This window comes from Leucoraja erinacea, chromosome 4, assembly GCF_028641065.1.
Source record: "Leucoraja erinacea ecotype New England chromosome 4, Leri_hhj_1, whole genome shotgun sequence".
Classification (NCBI taxonomy): domain Eukaryota; kingdom Metazoa; phylum Chordata; class Chondrichthyes; order Rajiformes; family Rajidae; genus Leucoraja; species Leucoraja erinaceus.
In genome coordinates this window covers 55217553-55241940 of record NC_073380.1, presented here as the reverse complement: position 1 = coordinate 55241940, position 24388 = coordinate 55217553, and the positions used below count along the sequence as shown (strand labels likewise).

Genomic DNA, 24388 nt, shown 5'->3' with positions numbered 1-24388 from the left:
GAGTTGGTGCTGCATGGATGTTTAGTTTATTATTGTCACGAGTACTGAGGTACAGTGAAAAGGTTTTGTTTGCATGCTATCCAATATATCTGATGAGTGAATTCTTCAATACCAGTCAAAGAAAAGACTAAACATGAATACAATCAAGCCATCCACAGTGCACAGATAAAGGGTACAACATTTAGTGCAAGAAGTCCAATAAAGTCCAATTAAAGATAGTTCAAAGGTCACCAATGAGGTAGATGGGAGGTCAGGACCGCTCTCTAGTAGGGAAGAAACTGTTCCTGAATCTGGAGATATGGGCTGTACCTCTTGCCTGAAGGGGAGAAGAGGGAGTGACGGAGGTGAGACTCGTCCTTGATTGTGCTGGTGGCCTTGCTGTCAATGTAGAAACAAGGAACTACGGATGCTGGTTTACACAAAAGGACAAAGTGCTGGAGTAACTCAGTAGGTCAGGCAGCATCTCTGGAGAACAAGTGATGTTTCAGGTCGGGACTTCTTTAGCGTGTTATTCCATGCTTTTATATCATTATTTTGGATGTCAATGTGTTTGTACTGGCTGACGTGTCAGCTTGGTTCTGAAGGAGGGGACTGTAGGATTCTTGAATAGATGCTAATCAAGGTCCCACTTTGGGTAGAGCAGTGGGTTCTCTGTGCAGCTTGTGAAGAGATGGCCTGGGTATTCCAGTGTTCCTTAGTTCGTTACACACAGAGACACACGCTAACATATTTCATATTAACGTGCAAATAACTTGATTAATGCTTTATTGGCTATGCTGTTCTTGGGAACATTCAAGTCATGGCGAATCTATTGTCATATGCACAAGTACGGTGAGGTTCAGGTACAATGGAAATCTTGCTTGAAGCAGCAACACAGGCACATAGACTCAGACAAACACACATAAACTATACATAATATTTCTGGAAGAACGAAGACTGCAAAAAGAACAAGACATTATGTAAAAACATAATTAAAATTTAAAAAAGTCCCATAGTAGTGCAAGAGGTGAAACTAGTGTCCAGTTGCTGAGAATTTCACTGTTCCTTGGTTAACGTGGTAATAAAGGAACTGTTGCACCATGTAGGTAGGATTAGGGATTGTGGTTGGGATAGAGAACCTGATGGTTATAGGAAAGTTGCTGTTCCTGAACCTGGTGATGTGGGCTTCTAAACTGCTGATTATTTCCACTATTACTACAACGAGTGATCACTGATACATTTGGTAGCCAAACCCACAGCATTAGTTTAGTTTAGAGATACACCGTGGACGCAGGCTCTTTGGCCCACTGCGTCCATGCCAACCAGCAATCCCTGCACAATGACACTATCCTACACACTGGGGATAATTTACAGCAGCCAATTAACCTACAAATCTACATGTCTTAGGGATGTGGGAGGAAACCCACGTGGTCACAGGGAAAACATACATACTGCATCCAGGCTTGTATGACTTGTAGTCAGGATTGAACCCAGGTCTCTGGCTCTGTAAGGCAGCATCTCTACCCGGGCTCTTCTAGATCATAAATCCATCTACCTGTCTGGGTCCATAGCCCTTTGCTAAACAAAGTCAGTCTTTTTCAAACGTTATATTTGGTAAGAATAAATTTCACAGATAACCATTTTCAATATGTGACCAATCATTAAAATCTATTTATTCATATATATATATATTGTTAATCTATTTCATGCAGCATTGAACATTACATGCACCATTTTGGTGGAACGCGTATAAAACTGTATCAGCCAAGCAGCAGTACCTAGTACTGCAAGCAACTTGGAGGTCCTACTAAGTTCATGCTTCGACAACAATAATTCACACTATGAAGCCCTGTGTAACACCGTTAGCTTGCGGTGTCACAAAACATGGAATGCATTTATAAAATGATACTCTGTACTGTAGCATTGTAAGGTTTATAAGGTACCGCCACATTGTTACATGCCCTCTACCGTTACAAGATGATTGTGCAACGTCTTTTTTGGCTCAGTGTTGCTAGTTTTTCAGCTGAATTATGAATTTGAAATTGATTTGTTTTTTCCACCTGCGAAGTTCCAGTCCCACGTTAGAGAGATCGGCACTGGCTTGACTTAGAAGGATGGTGAATGTAGAGTGAGAAACACTCGCTGTAGCAGAGAAAAGTGTCACTGCCTCTCATCTGTACAGTTACGTGACTGGACCGTCGAAGGATATCAGTAACACACTGAGTTGTCCAGTTGAGTGTACTGGTTGGCTGTGGCTTGGCAAGTGTGCGTAGAAACACCAGGTTGAAAGTCGAGCAACAGCAGATTCCTCTTTTAGTCTGCGGGTGGCCGAAACTGACTGAGAATCCCTCTGTCGGAGAGTGGTTGTAAGATATGAGGCAGCTGTACATATTCTTGTCGAGGAGAGAGTATTGTCGGCAGAGCTTTCCAGAACTGAAGTAGCAGAGGTTTAATCTTTCTTACTTTCTGACACTGAAAGGAAGAAAATGTTAAATGTATGCATCAGCTTGGACATCTACCCAGTGTAGACAACAGCAAAATATCAAACATCAGATGTGTCAGAAGGAACTGCAGATGCTGGTTGAAACCAAAGATAGACACAAAAAGCTGGAGTTACTCAGCAGGTCAGATAGCATCTCTGGAGAAAATAGGTGACATTTTGGGTCGGGAACCTCGGGTACTGTCTGTAAGGAGTTTGTACGTTCTCGCTATGACTGCATGGGTTTTCTCCAGGTCCTCCGGTTTCCTCCCAGATTTCAATGACCTACAGTTTTGTAGCTTAATTGACCAGTAAAAATTGTAAATTGTCCCTAGTGTTAATGTGCAGGGATCGCTGATCGGCATGGACTCGGTGGTGCTGTATCATGAAAGTCATTAATTAGGGGGTATTAGCTACAAGGAGAAATTGGACAGATTTGCAATTATTATTTAGCTGTACGTCTTTTAACTGGCACACGTAAACATGAGCACATTTCGCACATTTTAGCCTCACTCCACTGGTTGCCTATTCAGTTTAGGATCCATTTTTAAATTATTTTATTTGCTTTTAAATCCCTAAATGGTCTTGCCCCGCCCTACCTATTTGAGCTTCTACATCCTTATACACCCGCCCGCTCTCTCAGGCCAGATAATCAGCTGCTCCTGAGTGGGCCTAAAACTAAGCTGAAGCTCAGAGGGGACCGTGCCTTTGCTGTGTCGGCACCCAATTTATGGAACGATCTGCCTCTCCACATTAAACAGGCCTCTTCTCTGTTTTTAAATCACTTCTTAAAACCCATCTCTTCTCCATGGCCTTTGATACCCAGTAAGATGTCGACTTTATTTATTTACTTGATTTAATTTCTTATTTTTTTGATTGCTTTTATTTCGTGGCTATTATTTTTACTCATGTTTTATGTCTTTTAATTTATTGTTGTATTTCATATGTAATTTTTGCGCCTCATGTGAGCTGTTATGGTGTCTGTTTATGATGTCTTGTTTATTCTTCTGCACAGCACTTTGGTCAACATTGGCTGTTTTAAAGTGCTTAACAAATAAAGTTGGATTGGATTGGATTATTTTCTCAGGAATACCAGAGGTTGTAAGGAGACCGGACAAAGGTATATAATACTATGAGAGGCATAGATAGGGTAGACAGTCAGAATCTCTTTCCCAGGATGGAAAAATCAAAAACTAGTGGGCATAACTTTAAGGTGAGAGGGGCAAAGTTTAAAGGAAATGTGCAGGGCGTGTTTTTTTAAACAGAGAGTGGCGAGTTCCTGGAACACGCTGCCAGGGGTGGTGATTGAAGCAGATACATTTGTGCCATTTAAAAGACTTTTTGATCGGCACATGGATATGCAGGGAATGGCGCGGCCTTTCCTGCCGGGATCGACCGGAGCTCCAGCAGCGGCGGGACAGCGCTGGAACATCGCGGGGCTGGCGATGCCTTACCGGGGGTCGCCGTCTGGAGCCCGGAGTGCTGGACCTGCTGCACCAACATCACGGAGCTGCGGTTTGCAGAGCTCCCAACGCGGGCGGCGCTGACTAATCAACGCGGGGTCATGTGACTCTGCCCGGCTCGACCTGCGGACTCGGGAGCTGCAGACTCCGGCAGCGGGAGGCGGCTGATCAGGAGGTCCGGGCCGCTGAGGAGGAGGCTGCTCACCGTCGGGGTTCGGCGTCGGCGTTCCACCAGCCCGGCGTGAGGGCCTGAACATCGGGCCACCCGGGGCGGCGACTGCGGGTGCTCAGAAGGCCCAGACCACGGATGAACACGGAGGGGAGGCTGGCTGGACTATGGTGCCTTCCTCACCTTGGTGCCATTTATGTTATGTTGTGTCGTGGACTTCTGTATTTGTGCTTTTTTTTTAATTTTAATTCAATTTCAATTTTATTTTTAATATGTTTTATTATTTATTTATTATTTATTTTTATAATTTCTTTGTGATTTTTTTTTTAATGATACTGCCTGTAAGGAAAATTCATTTCGTTGTCTCAAATTGAGACAATGACAATAAATTGAATACAATACAATACAATACAAATGGAGGGGTATGGGTTATGTGCAGTTACAGTAGATAAGTGAAGGCTGTGGCGTCAGCTGATAGTCAGACCCAAAGATCCTATAGCAAAGCTATATAGCTATAGGATCTTTGGTCAGACCACTTGCGGTCGAACCCTCGTCAGTGGTTACGAGCGCTGTCACATAATACGTAATGTCATGGGGTTAAGGGGAGTGTCCTGCTACTTAAGCCTATCTCACCTTGAGATCGAGTCAACAGATAGCTGCTGCTCCCCCACCAGCTGTTACAGGAGCTGTGAGTGTAGCAGCCCCCCCGCCCCCAGCATCACCGACGCCCGCCTGACGGCCCTGGGTGCCCAAAGTCTAGCCTCCCGATAGGGCGGGCCTACCTGGGGCGGCTGCCCGAAGAAGTCCTCACCGGTGAAGACCTCGAAGATCCCTGGGCGTTGGTTGCCCGTCCAGCCCAGCAGCAGGGTGGATCCTCGGCCGGTCACGAGTCGGCGGTCCCGCGACGGATTCCCTGGCAGCTTCCAGCCTCCGCCGGGGGTGCGGCAGCGCAGCCGGTCACCGACGACACCGGCCACGGTAGGTAGAGTTCCTACAGGTAGGTATGTTACAAAACCTACCTGAATCGTCATTGGGAATCTGCCCTCAGCCATGTCGGCGATTTTGGCGCTGTTTGGAGGGGGCGGGTTTAAAACGCGATTTTTACTAGGCTGTACTAATCGCACATGTTCAGCCTAGTAAATCATTAACGAAAAATCGCTGCAAGACCCGGTCGCAAAAGGTATTATTAGTTTTATAGGCCTCGATAATATAGTTATAATAGTTTTAAAATTACTCTCTGATTTCGCAACCTCTCGCAGCCCCAGGGTTTTATAAAGCAAACAATTAAAGGTATGTACCTTATTTTTACATTAAATGGGGCATATATATAACCCTGAATATCAAGTTATCTATAACGAATAGTTCATTTTGGGCTTTTTATATCCCGCAGTATTTTTCTCGGCATTTGAGGGCACTAATCCAGCGCTATGTCAACGTTCTAAACCAGCGCGTTCCACATGAACCCACTAGAAAGCCGATTTAAATGGGCATTTATTTACAGCAATTGAACACTAAATTCCTTCCATTTGGCCTATAAATTAATGTAAATTAGATATAAAAATCATGTTATATTGTGAATTATTTGTGAATAATCTTTGGACACTTGGGCTATTTAAAAATGTTAATCTTTCCTTAAGAAATGGGCGTTTGACTATCCAAGATCACAGCTTTTTTGTAATGTCCATTGAAAATCAATAGGGAACAAGATGCTAATTTCCGAGTATGAAAATGGTCATAACTTTTTTAATACTTGAGATATGAAAGTGAATTTGGTGTCAAATTAAACATTGTTATGCTTTATCTGATGGGATTGCAGACTTGATTTTTTAAATCTCAAAATTTTGTAACATTGCTACTACAGGCAACAGTGGGGCGAGGCCCGTTGATGCCGGCCGCCCCGCACAAATCTTGAATTGCCTTTAAAGGCCGCCTCAGCCGGCCGCTAAAATGGCTGCCGCGGCCTACTGCCACATGGCCACCGCCCCAACTGCAAAAATGGCCGCCGCGGCCGGCCGGAAGCAACGCTCGATCTGATCGGACCGCCATCAACAGTGCCACTTTCCGACTGGATGTCGTCACTGCAGTCCGATCGCCGTCAACAGTGCCACTTCAGGTCGGATGCTGTCACTGCTGTTTTCCAACACAGCTTCCCATCCTGCACCAGGGACACTGGACAATTTGAACTTTCCTACCACTTTGCACTTGACTGCTCACTGTAGTTTGTTTTGTTTCTTTTCACTTTGTTTACACAGTAATGACCTCGCTGGGTTTAGCAATCAGTTTATTAATTTTTTATTCTTTGCATTGTTGCCGACGTCTCCCAGCCATTGCTGGGTGCCATATTTCTCAGGACACGATCCCCTGCTGATTGAGGAGATGCGACTGTGTCTCGTCCATCTGGCAGCTTTTGCATTGGTCTCTTCGCACCCCTCGGCATACGGCCGGGATGGCCCACAGCCGGAGCATCAACTGCGCCTCCAGGCCCCACCGTCCCGACCCACGGCCGGAGTGCATCTGACCCACAGCAGGTGCCGCCCTCGACCATGCCTGCACACCTTCTTGTAGAAGTTTAGCGCGTTCTATTCCTTCCTCCGGTTCTGGGGGGGGGGTCCTGTGGCGCCAGCTGATAGTCAGACCACTTGCGGTCGAACCCTCGTCAGTGGTTACGAGGGCCATCACATGACGTCATGGGGTTAAGGGGACTGGCCTGCTACATAAGCATATCTCACCTTGAGATTAAGGAGTCAACAGCAAAGATCTTAGAGCGGAGCAAGATAGTCCACTCGATGAAAAAGCCGTAATAGGTCATGGGTAATCTTTAACGCCATTTCCGTAACCGGCTTCCGTCTCCGCTCGAGTATCTTTGCTTTGGTCATGGTGTCTTCATATTGCTTTTATTTTACCAAATACCACACAAATCACCTTTTTTTTTCTCAGCTGCAGGTGATCACTTTGATATTCCTGCCTTGTCTTCCTTATTAACTTTGAACATACAAAATATTGCCATTAGGAAGGAGCTCCAGAAAATCCAGCACCCACTCAAGCCATCCTCCCCCCCCCCCCCCCCCCCCCCCCCCGCCCCCCCTCCAACACGGACACGGAACACGGACACGGAGCGATCGCCTGCCCACTTTTCTTTGTTAAACATCTATTTCCTTCGGGTGTTTTTATTTAATTTCCCCCCTACCATTTCCATACTTTTTCGATAGTTGCCATGACCCATTTGATGTAATCCTTCGCCCTGCCCGTTTGATGTCATCATTCTCTGCCTCGAGGGCGGTGGAGGCAGGTTCTCTGGATGCTTTCAAGAGAAAGCTAGATAGGGCTCTTAAAAATAGCAGAGTCAGGGAATATGGAGAGGTCAGGAAAGGGGTGTTGATTGGGGATGATCAGCCATGATCACATTGAATGGCGGTGCTGGCTCGAATGGCCTACTCCTGCACCTATTGTCTATTGACCCAAAATGTCAACTATGCCACTCTATGATCGTTGCTTTCGTCCGTCTGTCCGCGCGTTCGTTCGCTCTTGGTGCCGCGCTTCTCCCCTCAGACTCCGCCAAACACACACACACACACACACACACACACACACACGCACGCACACACGCACACACACAGCATGTCCCGGCAGATCGGTGCGGGCCGAGACCAGGAGCAGGGCGAAGGATGACATCAAACGGGTCATGGCAGCTATCGAAAAAGTCGACCCGAAATATCACTTATTCCTTTTCTCCAGAGATGCTGCCTGATCCACTGCTTTACTCCAGCCTTTTGTGTCTGTCTTCGGTTTAAACCAGCATCTGCAGTTCCTCCCTATACAAGGTATGCACCTTTTTAACCTGGGGGGATATATATTGGGAAAGTTTAGATTGACCTTTTTAACTGAACGCATAACTGAAGTCAGGTCGGGTCAAAGATAGGGTCGGAAATTTACTGAAATGGCGGAAGTTACGCTCCGTTGCATACTACACGTCAGTCCATTGGATTTTGCAGGAGTGGTCTATCGTGCTCCTATCTAAGATCTTTGGTCAACAGGTAGCTGCGCTCGAGACAACACCCTCTCTCAGCTGCAGCAGCAATGATATTATTATGTTAGAGGACCAAACTATTTCGAACCTATTTTCTTACTCAATAAAGCAACTTTTTATTCACCACGTTTGGTGCTGCTACAAGGTCTTGGCATCATGTTCAGCACAAACATTATGGGCTGGATGGCCTGCTTTTGTGATGTTCTGCTCCATATAGAAGTGTAAGGTTGAAGATACTGCTTGCAGCGTCCATTCCAGTACTAGTGTGGACACAGGTAGATGATGATTCCAGCATCTGCAGTTGCTTACGCCTCTATCAGCCTTAGTATGGTGAGGCCATAAGTTGATTTGCCTTAACTTGAGCTACAGATCCAAGCTGATCACCAGATGACCAGAGCCCTGTTAGAGCTATTAAACCCTATTCCTTGATGGTATCCAGCACCGGGAACATCAGTTCCTTCCTACACATTTAGTCTGCTCCACTGCGAAAGCTCCTCAAGACATGCCTACTTTGAAGACATCACCTATCCCTTTTCTCCAGAGATGCTGCCTGACCCGCTGAGTTACTCCAGCATTTTATTTTGTTATAAATCAGCATCTGCAGTTCCTTCCTACACATTTTCTTAGGCGTTCATCGGACGTTTTAATACACAACTTTACTTCCAACATACTTAACACTGTCATGCCAGAGGCCAGTATCTCTTCTGATATCTCCACTTCACTTTCCTCCTCTTCGTCCTTGGCTTCGATGGCTGTCTCACACTCTACCTTCTCCCCAGTCTCACCTGGAAACCAGGAAATGCAGGTCAAATTACACCAACGTTACTTAAACATATTCTTACATCGCAACTGGCTTACTCAAGCACAAACTGTTTAGTTTAGTTTAGTTCATTGGAAGCTGGTTCCAACTTGTTGCGTGCTAACCAGTCAGCGGAAAGGCAATACATGATTACAATCAAGCTATTCCGGTGGGCGGCGTGACTCGCGTCGCAGCGGCTTCTGCAGTCCGTCTGTCTTTTTGTTATTTTTTGTCCCGTTTTAATGTCGTTTTTATTTTTTTGATGGGGTGTGTGTGTGTGTGGGTGGGGTGGGGGGGGAAACTTTAAAAAATTTTCCCCTGTACGGAGTACCCGACCTTTCCCTGTTGGGTCTCTGTTGTCGTTGGGGCTGCACCGTGGAGCGGCCTCCAGCAGGAACGTCCTGGGGCTCCAGTCACGGAGCTGCGGACCTACTCACCATCATGGAGCTGGCCGAGTCCGGAGCGGGAGGAGCGGTGGTGGCGCGCTGCTGCGACCCGACCCTCGGAGATTCGGAGGCTCTAACCGCAGGTCTGGTGGACAGTGACACCGGGAGCCCGCGGGTCCCTGCTGGGAGACCGCTTTTCGGGGCTTCCGCAACGGCGACTTCTCCCGCCCGAGTAGCGGGGTCAAGGATGACCTGGAGCGGGGCCTTACATCATCGCCCGGCGTGGCTTCAACGGCTGCGGGACTTTGCCAGCGCCCGCCCGGGGCTCCAACAACAAGACCCGGAGCGCGGCCTTGCATCACCCGGCGCGGCGTTAATGGCCGCGGGACAATTGTTATCGCCCGCCGGGGGCTCTGACTTTGACTCTGACATCGGGGGGAGAGGGAAGTGCAGGGGAGAGATACGTTTTTTTTGCCTTCCATCACAGCGAGGTGGAGATGCGCTGTGATGGATGTCTGTGTAAATTGTGTTGTGTCTTGGGTCTTTTTTTTCTTGTATGTATGACTGCAGAAACAACATTTCACTTGAGCCTCTATGAGGTTCAAGTGACAAATAAATTGTATTGTATTGTATTGTATTCACAGTGTACAGCTACATGATAAAGGGAATAATGTTTAGAGCAAGATAAAGCCAGTAAAGTCCGATCAAAGCTAGTCCGAGCGTCTCCAAAGAGATTGATAGTACTTCATGACTGCTCTCTAGTTGTGGTAGGATGGTTCAGTTGCCTGATAAAAGCTGGGAAGAAACTGACCCTGCATCTGGAGGTGTGTTTTCACACCTGTATCTATTGCCTGATGGCAGGGGAGAAGAGGGAATGTACAGGGTGCGAGTCATCTATTCCTTTTCTCCATAGATGCTGCCTGACCCTCTGAGTTACTCCAGCTTTTTGTGTCTATCTTCAGTGTAAACCAGCATCTGCAGTTGCTTCCTACACATTCAGTGGAAATGGTCAGCCACTGCCTGACCCACTGAGTTCCGCCACAATGTTACCGACTTTTACTGCTCTGGATTCCAGAATCTACAATCTACACTTTGTTTTCTCACATTCCCAGTTCTGATGAAGGGTCTTCAATCTGAAATGTTAACTCTTTTTCTCCCTCCACAGATGCTGCCAGACTTGCTGAACATTTCAAGTATTTTCTGTTTATATTTAAGTATTGGGGGTTTTGTTAGATAGATCAGGTGAATAACCAGTGCGTTTTGGAATCTAGAAAATAGAATAGTTCAGCACAAGAACCGACCCATAAGCTTTCCAAAAGCCTCTTAAATGCCACGATTACATCACCCCACTGGCAATGCATTCCAGGAACACAAGCCTCGGTGCAATACTTGCCCTGCACATCTATTTTCAACATTTCCGCTCTCACCTTAAAACCCTCTCGTATTTGATTTTTCCTTCCTGTGTAAAAGATGTAGTTTAGTTTAGTTTAGTTTAGAAATACAGCATGGAAACAGGCCCTTCAAACCACCGAGACCGCACCTTCCAGCGATCAACCGCACACTAATTCTATCCTACAGACGAGGGACACTTTACAAAAGCCAATTAACCTACAACCAGTACGTTTTTGGAATGTAGGAGGAAACCGAAGTACCCGGAGTAAAACCACGCGATCACAGGAAGAACGTAGAAACTCTGTATGGACAGCACCCGCAGTCAAGATTGAAGCCATGTATCTGGTGCTGTAATGCAGCGGCACTACTGCTGCACCACTGTGCTGCTTCACTTTTGCATCCTACACACTGGGGGAAATTTACAGAATTAACTTACAAACCTACAAACTATCATTCTGGCAAACCTCCTCTGCACTCTCTCCAATGCCTCCACATCCTTCCTGCAATGGGGCGACCAGAACTGCAGGCAATACTTCAAACGCAGCCTAACCAAAGTCGTATAAAGTAGCATCATGCTTTCCTGACTTCTATTACTCAATGCCATGACCAATGAAGGCAAGCATACCATACGCCTCATTTAGCACTCTATCAATTTGTGTTGACACTTTCAAGGTTATGGACTTTGACCCCAAATCCCTCTGTACATCAATGCTGTTAAGGATCGTGCCAGTAATTGTATATTACATTCAACCTCCCAAACTGCAATACCTCAGGTTTGTTCTGATTAAACTCCATCAGCCATTTCTCCACCTATTTTTGTAGTCGATTTATATCCCACTGTACACTTTGATGGCCTTTCTTTGGACTTTAGACTTTACAATAAAGCATGGAAACAGGCCCTTCAGCCCACCATGTCAGCGCCAACTAGCAATCACCCCGTACACTAGGCACGCTAGCAACAACTTGCAATTTTTGCCAAAGCCAATTAACCTTCAAACCTATACGTCTTTGGAGTGTGGGAGGAAATTGGAGGACCCGGAGGAAACTGAAGCAGTCACAGGGAGAACATGCAAAGTCCATACAGACAGCACCCGCAGTCAGGATCGAACCCGGGACTCTGGCGCTCTCAGGCACCAATTCTACCGCTGCACCACAGTCCACAACCCCAGCAATCTTGGTATCATCTGAAAGGTTACTAGTGCAACCCATCTTGCACATTTACGTCTAAGTCATTTATATCTCAGATCACAGCCGACATGTTACCTTCAATCTGGTCCTCTGAAGATTGGATCTCTTCAATATCGTCGGCTTCTGTGAACGTATTCTCTTCCACTGGAGCTGCGGAACTCTCTGGCTCCTCAGTGGTCAAACCCACGAGATCTGTACTGTCTTCAGATGCCGAAGCCAAATGCACCCCACCTTCAGAAGGGCTTGGTTCATTGGTGACTACCTCATGAGGAGCGGTGTCGGCCGCTTTTGGCTCCAGCAGCTGGGAGTGATCTGGAATAGTCTCTCCCTCGTTGGTTATAGGGCCATTCACGTCTGAAGCTATTGGGTTTTGCCATGAGTCAGCATTCCCATCAAAGGAAAGAGAGCAAATAGTTTTTGATAAGTAAACATGTTTCCTTTGATCTTATATTAAATTTAATAGCTTGCACTTACACACCATCAGCATATTAGCTGTGAACTGAAATATTACACCAGACTCTGTAGTCAGTGTTGGAGTTTGCAAATGTCTTCTCAAATAGTCACGCCAGGCATCTTGCAATTTCTCAATATTCCAAAATCTGGAAAGTCATAGTCAGATTAGAAACAGATTAGAAACAAGCCCTTTGGCGCAACTTGTTCATGCCGACCAACATGCCCCATCTACACTAGTCACACCTGCCTGCGTTTGGCCCAAATCCCTCTAAACCTGCCCCATCCATGTACCTGCCCAAATTTTTCTTAAACATTGCAATAGGACCTGCCTCAACACCTCCATTTCATCAGAAGACTGAGGAATTTTGGCATGTCTCCAATAAATCTTACCTACTTCTACTTATGCACCTTGAAATGCATCATAGCCTGGTTTGGGGAACAGTTCTGCACTGTCTGCAGAAGACCACAAGACATTGCAGAGAGTTGTGAATATAGCCCAGTCCATCACACAAACCAGACTCCCCACCAACATAATTAAGGACCTTTTCCCACCTGGGTCAATCCTTCTTCTCCCCTCTCCCATCGGGTAAAAGATGCAAAAGCTTGAAAGCATGTACTATGAGATTCAGGAACAGGTTCTTCCCCTTTGTTATCAAACTACTAAACAGTCCTCGCAAAAGCTAGGGTGTAGTCCCGACCTTCCAACCTACCTTACTGCGGCACTTAGAACTTTTCTCCGTAACTAACACTAAAATGAAGTAACACTATGAGGTGTTCCATACCAGGACATCCGAGATGTCCTCATCCTTCAGGGAATAGGGGTTTCCCTCTCCCATCATAGATGAGCCCCTCACACGTGTCTTCTCAGTACCCCACAGTTCCACCCTTGCTCTCCCTCCCCGGAGTCCTTACATTTCACCCCATCAGCCATCGCATACAACACATAATCCTCCGACATTTTCACCACGTCCTATGGGATCCCACCACTACCCACATCTTCCCATCTCCACCCCTTTCCGCCTTCCGTCGAGACCGTTCCCTCTGCAACTCCCTCATTAACTCATCCCTTCCCACCCAAACCACCCCCTCCCCAGGTACCTTCCCCTGCAACCGCATGAGATGCAACACCTGTCCCTATACCTCTTGCCTCGACTGTCCAGGGACCCTGACAGTCATTTCAGGTTAGGCAGAGGCTCACTTGCACCTCCTCCAACCTCATCTACTGTATCCATTGTTCAAGATGTGGACTATTGTACATCAGCGAGACCAAACGTAGACTGGGGGATCGTTTTGCTGAACACCTTTGCTCAGTTCATCTGGATCTACCTGATCTCCCAGTTGCTAAACACTTTAATTCTCCTTCCCATTCCCACACTGAGCTTTTTGTCCTAGGTCCTCTCCATTGTCAGAGTGAGGCTAAATGCAAATTGGAGGAACAACATCTCATATTTTGCTTGGGCAGTTTATAACCCAGTGGTATGAATATTGATTTCTCTAACTTCTAGAAAATCCGGCATTCCCTATCTCTCCATCCCCCCCACCCAAGTTGCACCAGCTTCTCGTTTTCACCCAACAAGCATTGAAGATAGACACAAAATGCTGGAGTAACTCTGCGGGACTGGCAGCATCTCTGGAGAGAAGGAATGGGTGACGTTTCAGGTGGAGACCTGTCTGAAGAAGGGTCTCGACCCAAAACATCACCCATTCCTTCTCTCCAGTATTGCTGCCTGTCCCTCTGAGTTACTGTAGATTTTTGTATTTAAACCAGCAACTGCAGTTCCATCCTACACACTCTGGTATTTTTTCTCTTTTCTTTTCACTGGCTTGTAGAATTTATGTGTAATGTGTGTATAATTTATGTCTTTGTGAGTTGGCTGAGTCTATGTGTCTGTGATGATGCAGTTAAGGGGGGCACTGTGGCTCAGTGGTAGACTCGCTGCCTTACAGCGGCAGAGACCCGTGGTTGATCCTGACGATGGGTGCTGTCTATACGGAGTTTGCACATTCTCCCTGACCACGTGAGTATTCTCTGGGTGCTCCAGTTTCATTTCACACTTCAAAGACATATAGGTTTGTAAGTAATCAGCTTCTGTAAATTGTAAATTGTCCCTAGTGAGTGTAGGATAGTGCTAGTGTGCGGGGTGATCGCTGATCGGCACAGACCTGGTGGGCTGAAGGGCCTGTTTCCGCGCTGTATCTCTAACGTCTAAAGTCTGTACCTCACCGTACTTGTGCCTATGTCAATAAACTCGACTCAACTTGGTGTGAAACTGAATAATTCATAGTGTAAACTGATCTAATGGGAGACCTCCTTTGTGGAATCAGATCCTCCATGTGACAAACAAGAATTGTAACAAACAGGATAAAGGTCACAGTCAACAAGCAATGCTCAAATGTGCATTTTAAAATGCAAGACTTTACAAAATACAATATGAAACGTCTCTGAAATTAGCAAAAATACCAGCTGACCAAATTAATCAATTCTGCTGCCAGACACAACAGATTGAATTAGAACGTAGTGGAGGCTTTTTTTAAGGCCATGAAATGTACACCAGGTTATTGGAAAGAGAACGGCTAATGTTCCATGTGTGACTTTCCATCCGCACTCGATACATAAACTTCTGGCTGCCAATGTTTGGCTTTGCTGCCCAAATAAGGTCTTTAGATTTCTCCTGTCTAAACTTTGAAACTGAAGTATGGACTGTCTTTGGTGGCACTAAAGACATTGGGCTTATTTTGCACTAATATTGGGGTTATTAATTTTTTTTGTTGATTATATGTTACCTGTGAGTATTGTGTTTACAGGCCTGTTGTACTGCTGCTGTTCCATTGTCAGTATAAACGACAATTTAACACTCTTGACACTAACCAAGAGTCAAGAGCCCTGGTTTTCCATCTCTGTTATAAAAGCCAGAAAAAGACACGGATGTTGAAATAATAACAGGAAATGCAGGACAGGTCAGGCTGTAGCTCTGCTGAGAGTGGTAATATATCCCCATGGTACTATTTTTGTCATAACTATAGAGTCATATAACATGGATGCAGGCCGGTTCTGAAGACGGGTCCTAACCCAAAAGGTCACCCATCTTTTTGCTCCAGAGATGCTGCCTGACATGCCGAGTTACTCCAGCAATTTATGTCCATCTTCAATGTAAATCAGCATCTGCAGTTCCTTCCTTAAATATTATGTCTATCTTATGGATACAGACCCTTTGGCCAAACTTGTCCTTACTGACCAAGATGTCTATCTTTCCAACTTTGCTACAACTATCAGATTCTTCAAGTGACTAACGCAACCCTAATCCTAACTCGGCAATGGAACATTATTACAGACCACCTCCTGAACTACCATACTGGTATTAGAAGGATGAAAATCCATTTAATCAAATCAATGGAGTCACAGAGTCCAACAGCACAGAACAAGCCTTTTGGCTGAACTTGTAAATGCAACCATGATGCCCCATCTATGCTCATCCCATTTTCCCAGGTTTGGTCCATATCTCTCTAAACTTTTCCTATCCATGTACCTGTCCAAATGACTTTTAAATGTTGGCATAAGATACTGCAGATGCTGAAATTCTGAGGACAAAGCAAGGGGTTGGAGGAACTTAGCGGGTTGGGCAGCATCTCTGGAGAGAATGGACAGATGACATTATGGGGAATTCTCTGGTGGCCTTGTAGCTGATATTTAAACTTCCACGAAAAGACTGTTAATATTATGAATTTTCAGGTGCATCATTGTTGTAGAGACAAACGCTTCTATTTTCTTTGAAGTTTAAAGAGATTTAGCGTATATCCGATACTCTAACAAACTTTTACAGATATACTGCAGAAAGTATCCTGACTGGTTTCATCATGGCCTGTATGGCAATTCCATTGTAACCGAATACTCTAACAAACCTTTAAAGATTGCAGGCAGGTTGGACAAGTGTAGATGGGACAAGTTGGTCGGTGTGGGCAAGTTGGGCCGAAGAGCCTGGATCCACGCTGTATGACTCTATTTACTGCATGAAGTATCCAGACTGGTTTCATCCTGGCCTGGTACAGCAATTCCAATGCATAGCAACGCAAGAGGCTGCAGAGACTGGTGAACTCAGCCCAGTCCATCATGGACACATCCCTCTCCTCCGTCGAAAGCATGAGGCACTGCTTCAAGAAGGCAGGATTTATCATCCACGCCATGTCCACCTCTTGTTGCTACCATCAGAAAAGGGGTACAGAGTTTAATGTTGAAGGAACTTTCCGAACACTATCAGGTTCTTGAACCAATCTGCACAACCTCAACGTGTAGGAAGGAATTGCAGATGCTGGTTTACACTGAAGATCTTCAGAACCTCAATCCTACCTCAGTCACAGAAAACTACGGTCTACCTCTTGCACTACCATGGAATTGTTTTTTTTATCCAATTGCATTTTTCACTAATGCATTGGGTTTCTTTTACACAGTCCTTTCATTTAGAATTTTGACATGTAATTTATCTATAACATATATTTTGTGTGTGTTAGTCTGAGTCTGTGTGCCTGTGATTCTACTACAAACAAGATTTTACTATAATGTACAGATACAGTGTGGAAACAGGCCCTTCAGTCTAGCGAGTCCACATTGATCACCCATTCACACTAGTTCTGTTATCCCACATTTGTATCCACTCCCTACACATTTGGGACAATTTACAGAGGCCAATTAACCTGCCAATTAATCACTCTGTGAATTCACCTATAACTAAATTCCTTGTGGACGACATCCACTGCCCTTCCTTCATCAATCTCTTTGTTTGGGTTCCAGGTATCGCGTTACTGAGCCAGCACCAGCTCATACCTTTGGCACCTCTGCTGTGAAATTGAGGAAGAAGAGGTATTCCTGGCCACCATGCGACCAGGCATGAAGGAAAGCAGCCTTTCATTTCACGCTGCCTTGGAAAAGCAGCAAACACAATTAAAAACTTGTCCCACCCTGGTTATTCCTTCTTCTCAATGCTTTCATCCAGCAGAAGCTTAGACAATAGACAATAGGTGCAGGAGTAGGCCATTCGGCCCTTCGAGCCAGCACCGCCATTCAATGTGATCATGGCTGATCATCCCCAATCAGTACCATGTTCCTGCCTTCTCCCCATATCTCCTGACTCCGCTATTTTTGAGAGCCCTATCTAGCTCTCTATTGAAAGCATCCAGAGAACTTGCCTCCACCACCCTCTGCGGCAGAGAATTCCACAAACTCACCACTCTCTGTGAGAAAAAGTGTTTCCTCGACTACGTTCTAAATGGCTTACTCCTTATTCTTAAACTGTGGTCCCTGGTTCTGGACACCTCCAACATCGGGGACATGTTTCCTGCCTCTAGCGTGTCCAAGCCCTTAATAATCTTATATGTTTCAACGAGATTACCTCTCATCCTTCTAAACTCCAGAATGTACAAGCCCACTGCTCCATTCTCTCAGCATATGACAGTCCTACCATCCCGGGAATTAAACTTGTAAACCTATGCTGCACTCCCTCAATAGCAAGAATGTCCTTCCTCAAATTAGAGGACCAAATCTGTACACAATACTCCAGGTGTGGTCTCAATATGATCACGGCTGATCATCCAACTAAGTGTCCTGTACCAGCCTTCTCTCCATACCCCCTTGATCCCTTTAGCCACAAGGGCCACATCTAACTCCCTCTTAAATATAGCCAATGAACTGGCCTCAACTACCTTCTGTGGCAGAGAATTCCACAGATTCACCATTCTCTGTGTGAAATATTTTTTTCTCATCTCGGTCCTAAAAGACTTCTCCCTTATCCCTAAACTGTGACCCCTTGTTCTGGACTTCCCCAACATCGGGAACAATCTTCTTGCATCTAGCCTGTCCAACCCCAACATAGTATAACTTAAAAGAAAATTTAACCACCGGGGTGAAACCGGGGGCACCACCGTCAGTCATTCATTCGTTCGTGCCGCTGCCCTCTGGTTCCGTTTCCTCCAAGATCTATTTAAGAAAGAACTGCAGATGCTGGAAAAATCAAAGGTAGACAAAAAATGCTGGACAAAACTCAGCGGGTGAGGCAGCATCAATGGAGAGAATGAATAGGCTACATTTCGGGTCGAGACCCTTTTTCAGACTGATGTGTGGGGGGTTGGGGGGGGCGAGAAAAAGAAAGGAAGTGGCAGAGACAGTAGGACTAGAAGGAGAGCTGGGAAGGGGGAGGATGAGGAGGGAGAAGAGAAGGGCTATCTATAATTAGAGAAGTCAATGTTGAGACCGCTGGGGTGTAGACTACCCAAGCGAAATACCCAAGCTTGTCTCCTCACTACATTTACTGCTGGCTCCAGTCGCATATCTGAGTTTTCAAGTGATCTGTGCACTTCCATTGATGCTGGAATTCCACTGTGGAAATTGGAAAACAAATCTCTCTGAGTTTTTTTTAGAGAAATACACAGAGGAACATATACCAAGCGAGTCCTCATTATGGAAAAATTATGTTGACAGCAACTTCAACATTGTGGTGCAGAAAATTCGAGATGAAGTTGCATGTAACAGAATATGGATCTCAATAGATGAGACAACCGATGCTGTGGGGAGACATGTTGCCAATGTGGTCATCGGTACACTGGAGGCAGGTCAACTATCAAAGGGGTATTTGTTGACATCGGAAGTATTGGAAAAGTCAAACAGCTCAACTATTGCTCAGTTATTTACATCTTCACTTGCTGTACTTTGGCCAGAAGGTATAAAACACGAGAATGTTCTTCTGTATGTGACTGATGCAGCTCCGTACATGAAAAAAGCTGCTCATGCTCTTAAAGTTCCCCAAAACGTTGCATTTGACATGCTTAGCTCAAGGACTTCATAGAATTGCCAAGCACAGACGTAGCTTGTTTCCAAATGTCGATCACTTTGTTTCCAATGTCAAGAAAATCTTCCTCAAAGCACCGTCATGTGTCAGGTTGGTCAAGGAAATGGCACCCGAGATTCCACTACCTCGTCAGCCCGTTTTGACTAGGTGGGATACATGGCTCTCTGCTGTACTCTACTATGCTGCAAATTTTGAATAGATAAAATAAATCATCAACTGTTTTGAAGAAGAAGAATCACTGCGCTCACTGATGTTTTTTATGCAATGGTCTGTCATTTCTTTCATACTGGTCAATGGCTGTTTTTTTTTTGGATTCAGCTGCAAATATTATCCCCTCAAACCAATTTTATTTAGTTTAATTTAGAGATACAGCGTGGAAAGGTTACATGCGCCCACCACTCTCTATGTAAAAATCGTGCCTTGCCCGTCTCTTTTAAACATTGCCCCTCTCACCTTAAAACCGTGCCTTCTAATCTTTGACATTGCCACACCTGACAAAGGTTCTGACTGTCTACCGTATCTATGCCTCTCATAATTGTATATACTTCTATCAGGATTTCCCTCAACCTTTAATATTCCAGAGAAAACAATCCAAGTTTATCGAACCTGGCGAATAATGTCTAATCCAGGCAGCACCCTGGTAAACCTATTCTGCACCCTTCTGCAAGTAGTGTTTAAATGCGATGACTGTTTAATTGTGATGGCTGTTTAAATGCATTGACCATTTAAATACAGAGAATGTTTAAATTTAGTTTAGTTTAGAAATACAGTGCAGAAACAGGCCCCTTGGCCCACTAAGTCAGCGACGATCAGCAATCCCCGCACACTAACACAATCGTACACACATGCTTGGGATAATTTAGTTTTACCAAGTCAATTAACCTACAAGCCTGTACGTTTTTGGAGTGTGGGAGAAACTAAGCACCCGGAGAAAACCCACGCTGGTCATGGGGAGAACGTGCAAACTCCTCACAGACAGCACCCGTAGTCAGGATCGAACCTGGGTCTCTGGCGCTGTAAGGCAGCAACTCTATCGCTGTGCCACCTTGCCGCCCTTTATGCTGATTATTTAACCATGATGACGTTAAATATATTTCCTGCACTTTCATCTATTGAATTCCAGATCACTGTGATCCCAGGAATAAATAACATTTCTCATCTCCTCTCTAATCCTTCTAAATCTGTGTCCCCTAGTTTTGATCGCTCTGCTAGAGAAAATATGTCCTTCATATTCACTCTGGCATGGCCCCTCGTAATATTATGCACCAACATCTACCCTCTCCTCCAAAATAAACACCCCCAACTGATCCAATCTCTCTTCGCAACTGAAACATCAGAGTATTGTTGACATCCTTGTAACTTTCCTCTACAATCTCTCCCAAACTCATCCTTACGTGCCTGAGAATTTATTTAGTGTTGAGTCAAGTTTAATTGTCATATATACTGGCAAAGCAACAATGAACAACAATTTAAAGAGTATAAAGTATCAAGAATGTGCAATTGTCATCTGTAGCAATAACGGGAACATTAAATTGTTACTTGCATCACAAAACAATACACACAGATAATGCATAATAAACAAAACAACTCAATAGATGAATAACCACAATAAACCTAATCCTAATAAAGTTAAACCTAAACTCATACTGGTGCAAAAAAAAACCCAAAAACCCAAAAAACCCAAGTTTAAAGACACAAAATTCTGGAGTAACTCAGCGGGTCAGGCAGCTTTTTACTGTTACTCCAGCATTTTGTGTCTATCTTCAGTGTAAACCAGCATCTGCAGTTCCTTCCTACATATGAAAGTTTATTACAGTTAACATCAAAGTACACCAGGAAAGAAATTTTAAGATGACACTTTTGAAAGATTACAAATAAAAGCCAAGAGTTTCGACAACAGTCCCAAATCGGCCGAACCTTTGTATACTAAAATGCAGGTGATTGTATCGCTGTGAGCTCGGGGGGATGAGTCGAAGAGAAGCACTTACCGCATTTGCTGGCTCCATTCTTCTCCTCCTGTTTGGAGTTTGGTCTGTTACTGTCCTGAGGTTGGGTCTGTGTGCTGCTTGAACAACCCATTGAATCTGCTTCAAGAACAGTCTGCAACAGCGCTTTAAAAAAAAAGATTCGCTGGCAGGAGATAAAGAATGGGTCCAAAGAGTTTGGTTGGCAATAATATATTTTAAAAATCAACAAGACTTCACAGGACAATGCCTCGCTCCCTGTCTTTACTGTACATTGGCGCAGAGGCGGTAAATGGGGATTCTCCAGCTGCCTGGGGCAAGTTGATCAAATAGCCAAGCTGTTTTCTCAACACCCGGACAACTTTATCCCCCATTAACCTCGTCTCCGCTTCAGCAGAGGCACAATGATGTGCACTGTGTTGTGATCGGTTGCCATATGAGCAGGATATAATCTGCCTGACTAAAGATGGATTCACTTACATTGTCCTGACTGTTAATGAACTGTTATCAATGAAGCGCAGGCTAGGAATGGCAGCACTGTACCTTACCACTTATTATTTGGTTTAGCTTATTATTATTGTCATGTACAGCAAGGTACGGTGAAAACATTTTTTTGGTTCGTAAGTTCATATGTTCTGGGCGCAGAATTAGGCCATTCAGCCCATCACTTCTACTCCACCATTAAATCATGGCTGACCTATCTTTCTCTGTCAACCCCATTCTCCTGCCTTCTCCCCATAACCCCTGACTCCCGTACCAATCAAGTCGCACACAGTTGCATTTTATCCAGTTAGCAAAAAGACTATACGTGATTACAATCATATCATCCACAGTGTATCGATACAGGATAAAGGGAATAATGTTTAGTGCAAGATAAAGCCCAGTAATGACACCTGAAGAAGGGTCTGGACCCAAAATGTCACCTATTCCTTTTCTCCAGAGATACTGCTTCAGTCTTGAATTTTAGTTTTGATGGCTGAGACCAATTTTGTGTTATTCTTTGAAAACTCTTGTATTATTCTTTGAAAAATTATTTGAACATTTGGAAAGGTACATAGATAGGAAAGGTTTGAAGGGATATGCGCCAAACATGGCAGGTGGGACAAGCATAGATGGGGAATCTTAGTCATCATGGGCAAGTTAGGATGAAGGACTTGTTTCTGTACTGTATGACTTGGCACGGTAGCGCAGTGGTAGAGTTGCTGCCTTATAGCGCCAGAGACCAGGGTTCGATCCTAAGTATGGGTGCTTTCTATACAGAGTTTGAACATTCTCGCCGTGACCTGAGTGGGTTTTTTCCGGATCTGCGGTTTTCTCCCACACTCCAAAGACGTACGGGTTTGTAGGTTTCTTGGTTTCTTGGTTTCCTGGTCCTCCAAAATATTCCAAATTGAATTTAAACTGGAGGTTAATTGGCTTGGTAAAATTGTAAATTGTCCCTAGTATGTAGGATGATGTTAGTGTGCGAGGATCGCTGGTCGGTGCGGACTCAATGGACCGATGGGCCGGGGCCTGGTTCCGCTAATGTTTCTCTACACTAAACTAAACTAACACTCTACGAATCCTTTAAACCCACTAGTGCAGATTGGGATTATCCAAACGATGTGGGAAACAGGAGAAATCCACTGAGATTTTCTTGTAGCAAACACATTCCATTGCTTTTGTTTTTCAAACCCTTTAAAAATACTGACAGGATAAGTGATTTGATCGCATTAACTTTTGAGCATTTTCACTGCCTACCAACAAAGGTTGTCATTTCTAATATCACAGGCGAGATGCGTTGAACATAGCAGACGCCCTGTTTTCACATTGGCTTGTCGGAACAAATAAGCTGAGTCCAGACATAACACATTATGATTGAAACGCTATGACATTGGAGGTACATATCTATTATAAGTGAATTAACATGGATGAATGACAAAGCTAACTGCTTCTCCTGTACTTTGTCAGCAGAGATATGGAAATGATAAACAATTCCGAATTCCGGCACAGTGACATGGCGGTAGGGTTGCTGCCTGACAGCGAGGAGACCCGGGAGCGATCCTGGCTACGGGTGCTGTCTGCAGGGAGCTTGCATGTTTTCCCTTTGACCGCGTGGGTTTTTTCCGGGTGCTCCAGTTTTCTCCCACATCCCAAAGACGAGCGGGTTTGTAAGTTAATTGGCTTCTGTAAATTACCCCAAGTGCGAAGTGTGCGAAAAGTGGGCTAACATAGAACTACTGTATGGTTGATCGTTGGTCAGCGTGGATTCAGTGGGCAAAAGGGCCTATTTCCGCACCGTATCTCTAAATTCTAAATCTACCACCTTTCATAGAAACATAGAAAATAGGTGCAGGAGTAGGCCATTCGGCCCTTCGAGCCTGCACCGCCATTCAATATGATCATGGCTGATCATCCAACTCAGTATCCTGTACCTAGTGTACATGGTCTTTGTACATCCGAAAACAAGTAATATCTCAGCGTTCAGCCTTTCAGGAGCTGAAATCCCAGTATCAAGAATCATACAAAACCTTATATTATGAAAGAACACAAAGTACTGAAATAAGGGTCCTGACCTGAAACGTCATCCCTCCATGTCCTCCACAGATGTTGCATGAGTTACTCCAGCACTTTATGTTCTACACATGAATCCAGTATCTGCTGTCTCTTGTCTCTCTCTCTTATATTATATTTCTTACATTTCTTCCTAACAACCATCAGGCTCTTGAACACTACAAACACCAACTAAACTACGAACAACAAACTGTTTTGGTTGCATTAAGGACTTAGCGTTTTTGGTTTGCATTGCTATTGTTGGTTTACCATTAAACTATTTTGCTCATTGTATTGCCTACGAGTACTGTATTTTACAGTACCATTATGCTGTTGGCAGTAAGAATCTCATTGTTCTGTTTTTGGTACATATTACAATTAAATAGAATAAATCTCAGAAAAAAGGACGGACCTTTAGAAAGGAGATGAGGAGGAATTTCTGTAGTCAGAGGGTGGTGAATCAATGGAATTCATTGCCATACGGCTGTGGAAGGGTGGGAGATTGCAACCTTCACCTGGTCCACCCTGTTTCGACTAATGCAATCAACCCGATGTACACAAACAAGATCAAATAGAACAAGTTGACCTACAACATTAGTCAGTGCACGCCATACGCAAGAAGAAGCAGACGGCTGTGGAACCCAAGGCAATTAATATATAAAGCGGAGATTGACAGATTCTTGATTAGTACGGGTGTCAGAGGTTATAGGGAGAAGGCAGG

At 44.8% G+C, this 24388-nt stretch overlaps 1 protein-coding gene across 1 annotated transcript; it reads right to left on the bottom strand.

Moving 5' to 3' along the window:
• Nucleotides 1-47: 47 nt before the first annotated feature.
• si:dkey-284p5.3 (uncharacterized protein LOC557830 homolog) lies at nucleotides 48-23994 on the bottom strand. Its single transcript, XM_055634322.1, has 4 exons — nucleotides 21160-23994; nucleotides 11958-12242; nucleotides 8789-8902; nucleotides 48-2451 (listed from the first exon to the last, which is right to left on the bottom strand). Exons 1-4 carry the CDS (start codon nucleotides 21248-21250, stop codon nucleotides 2429-2431), a joined length of 513 nt encoding a protein of 170 aa, XP_055490297.1. The 5' UTR covers nucleotides 21251-23994; the 3' UTR covers nucleotides 48-2428.
• Between the last annotated feature and the right edge of the window lie 394 nt (nucleotides 23995-24388).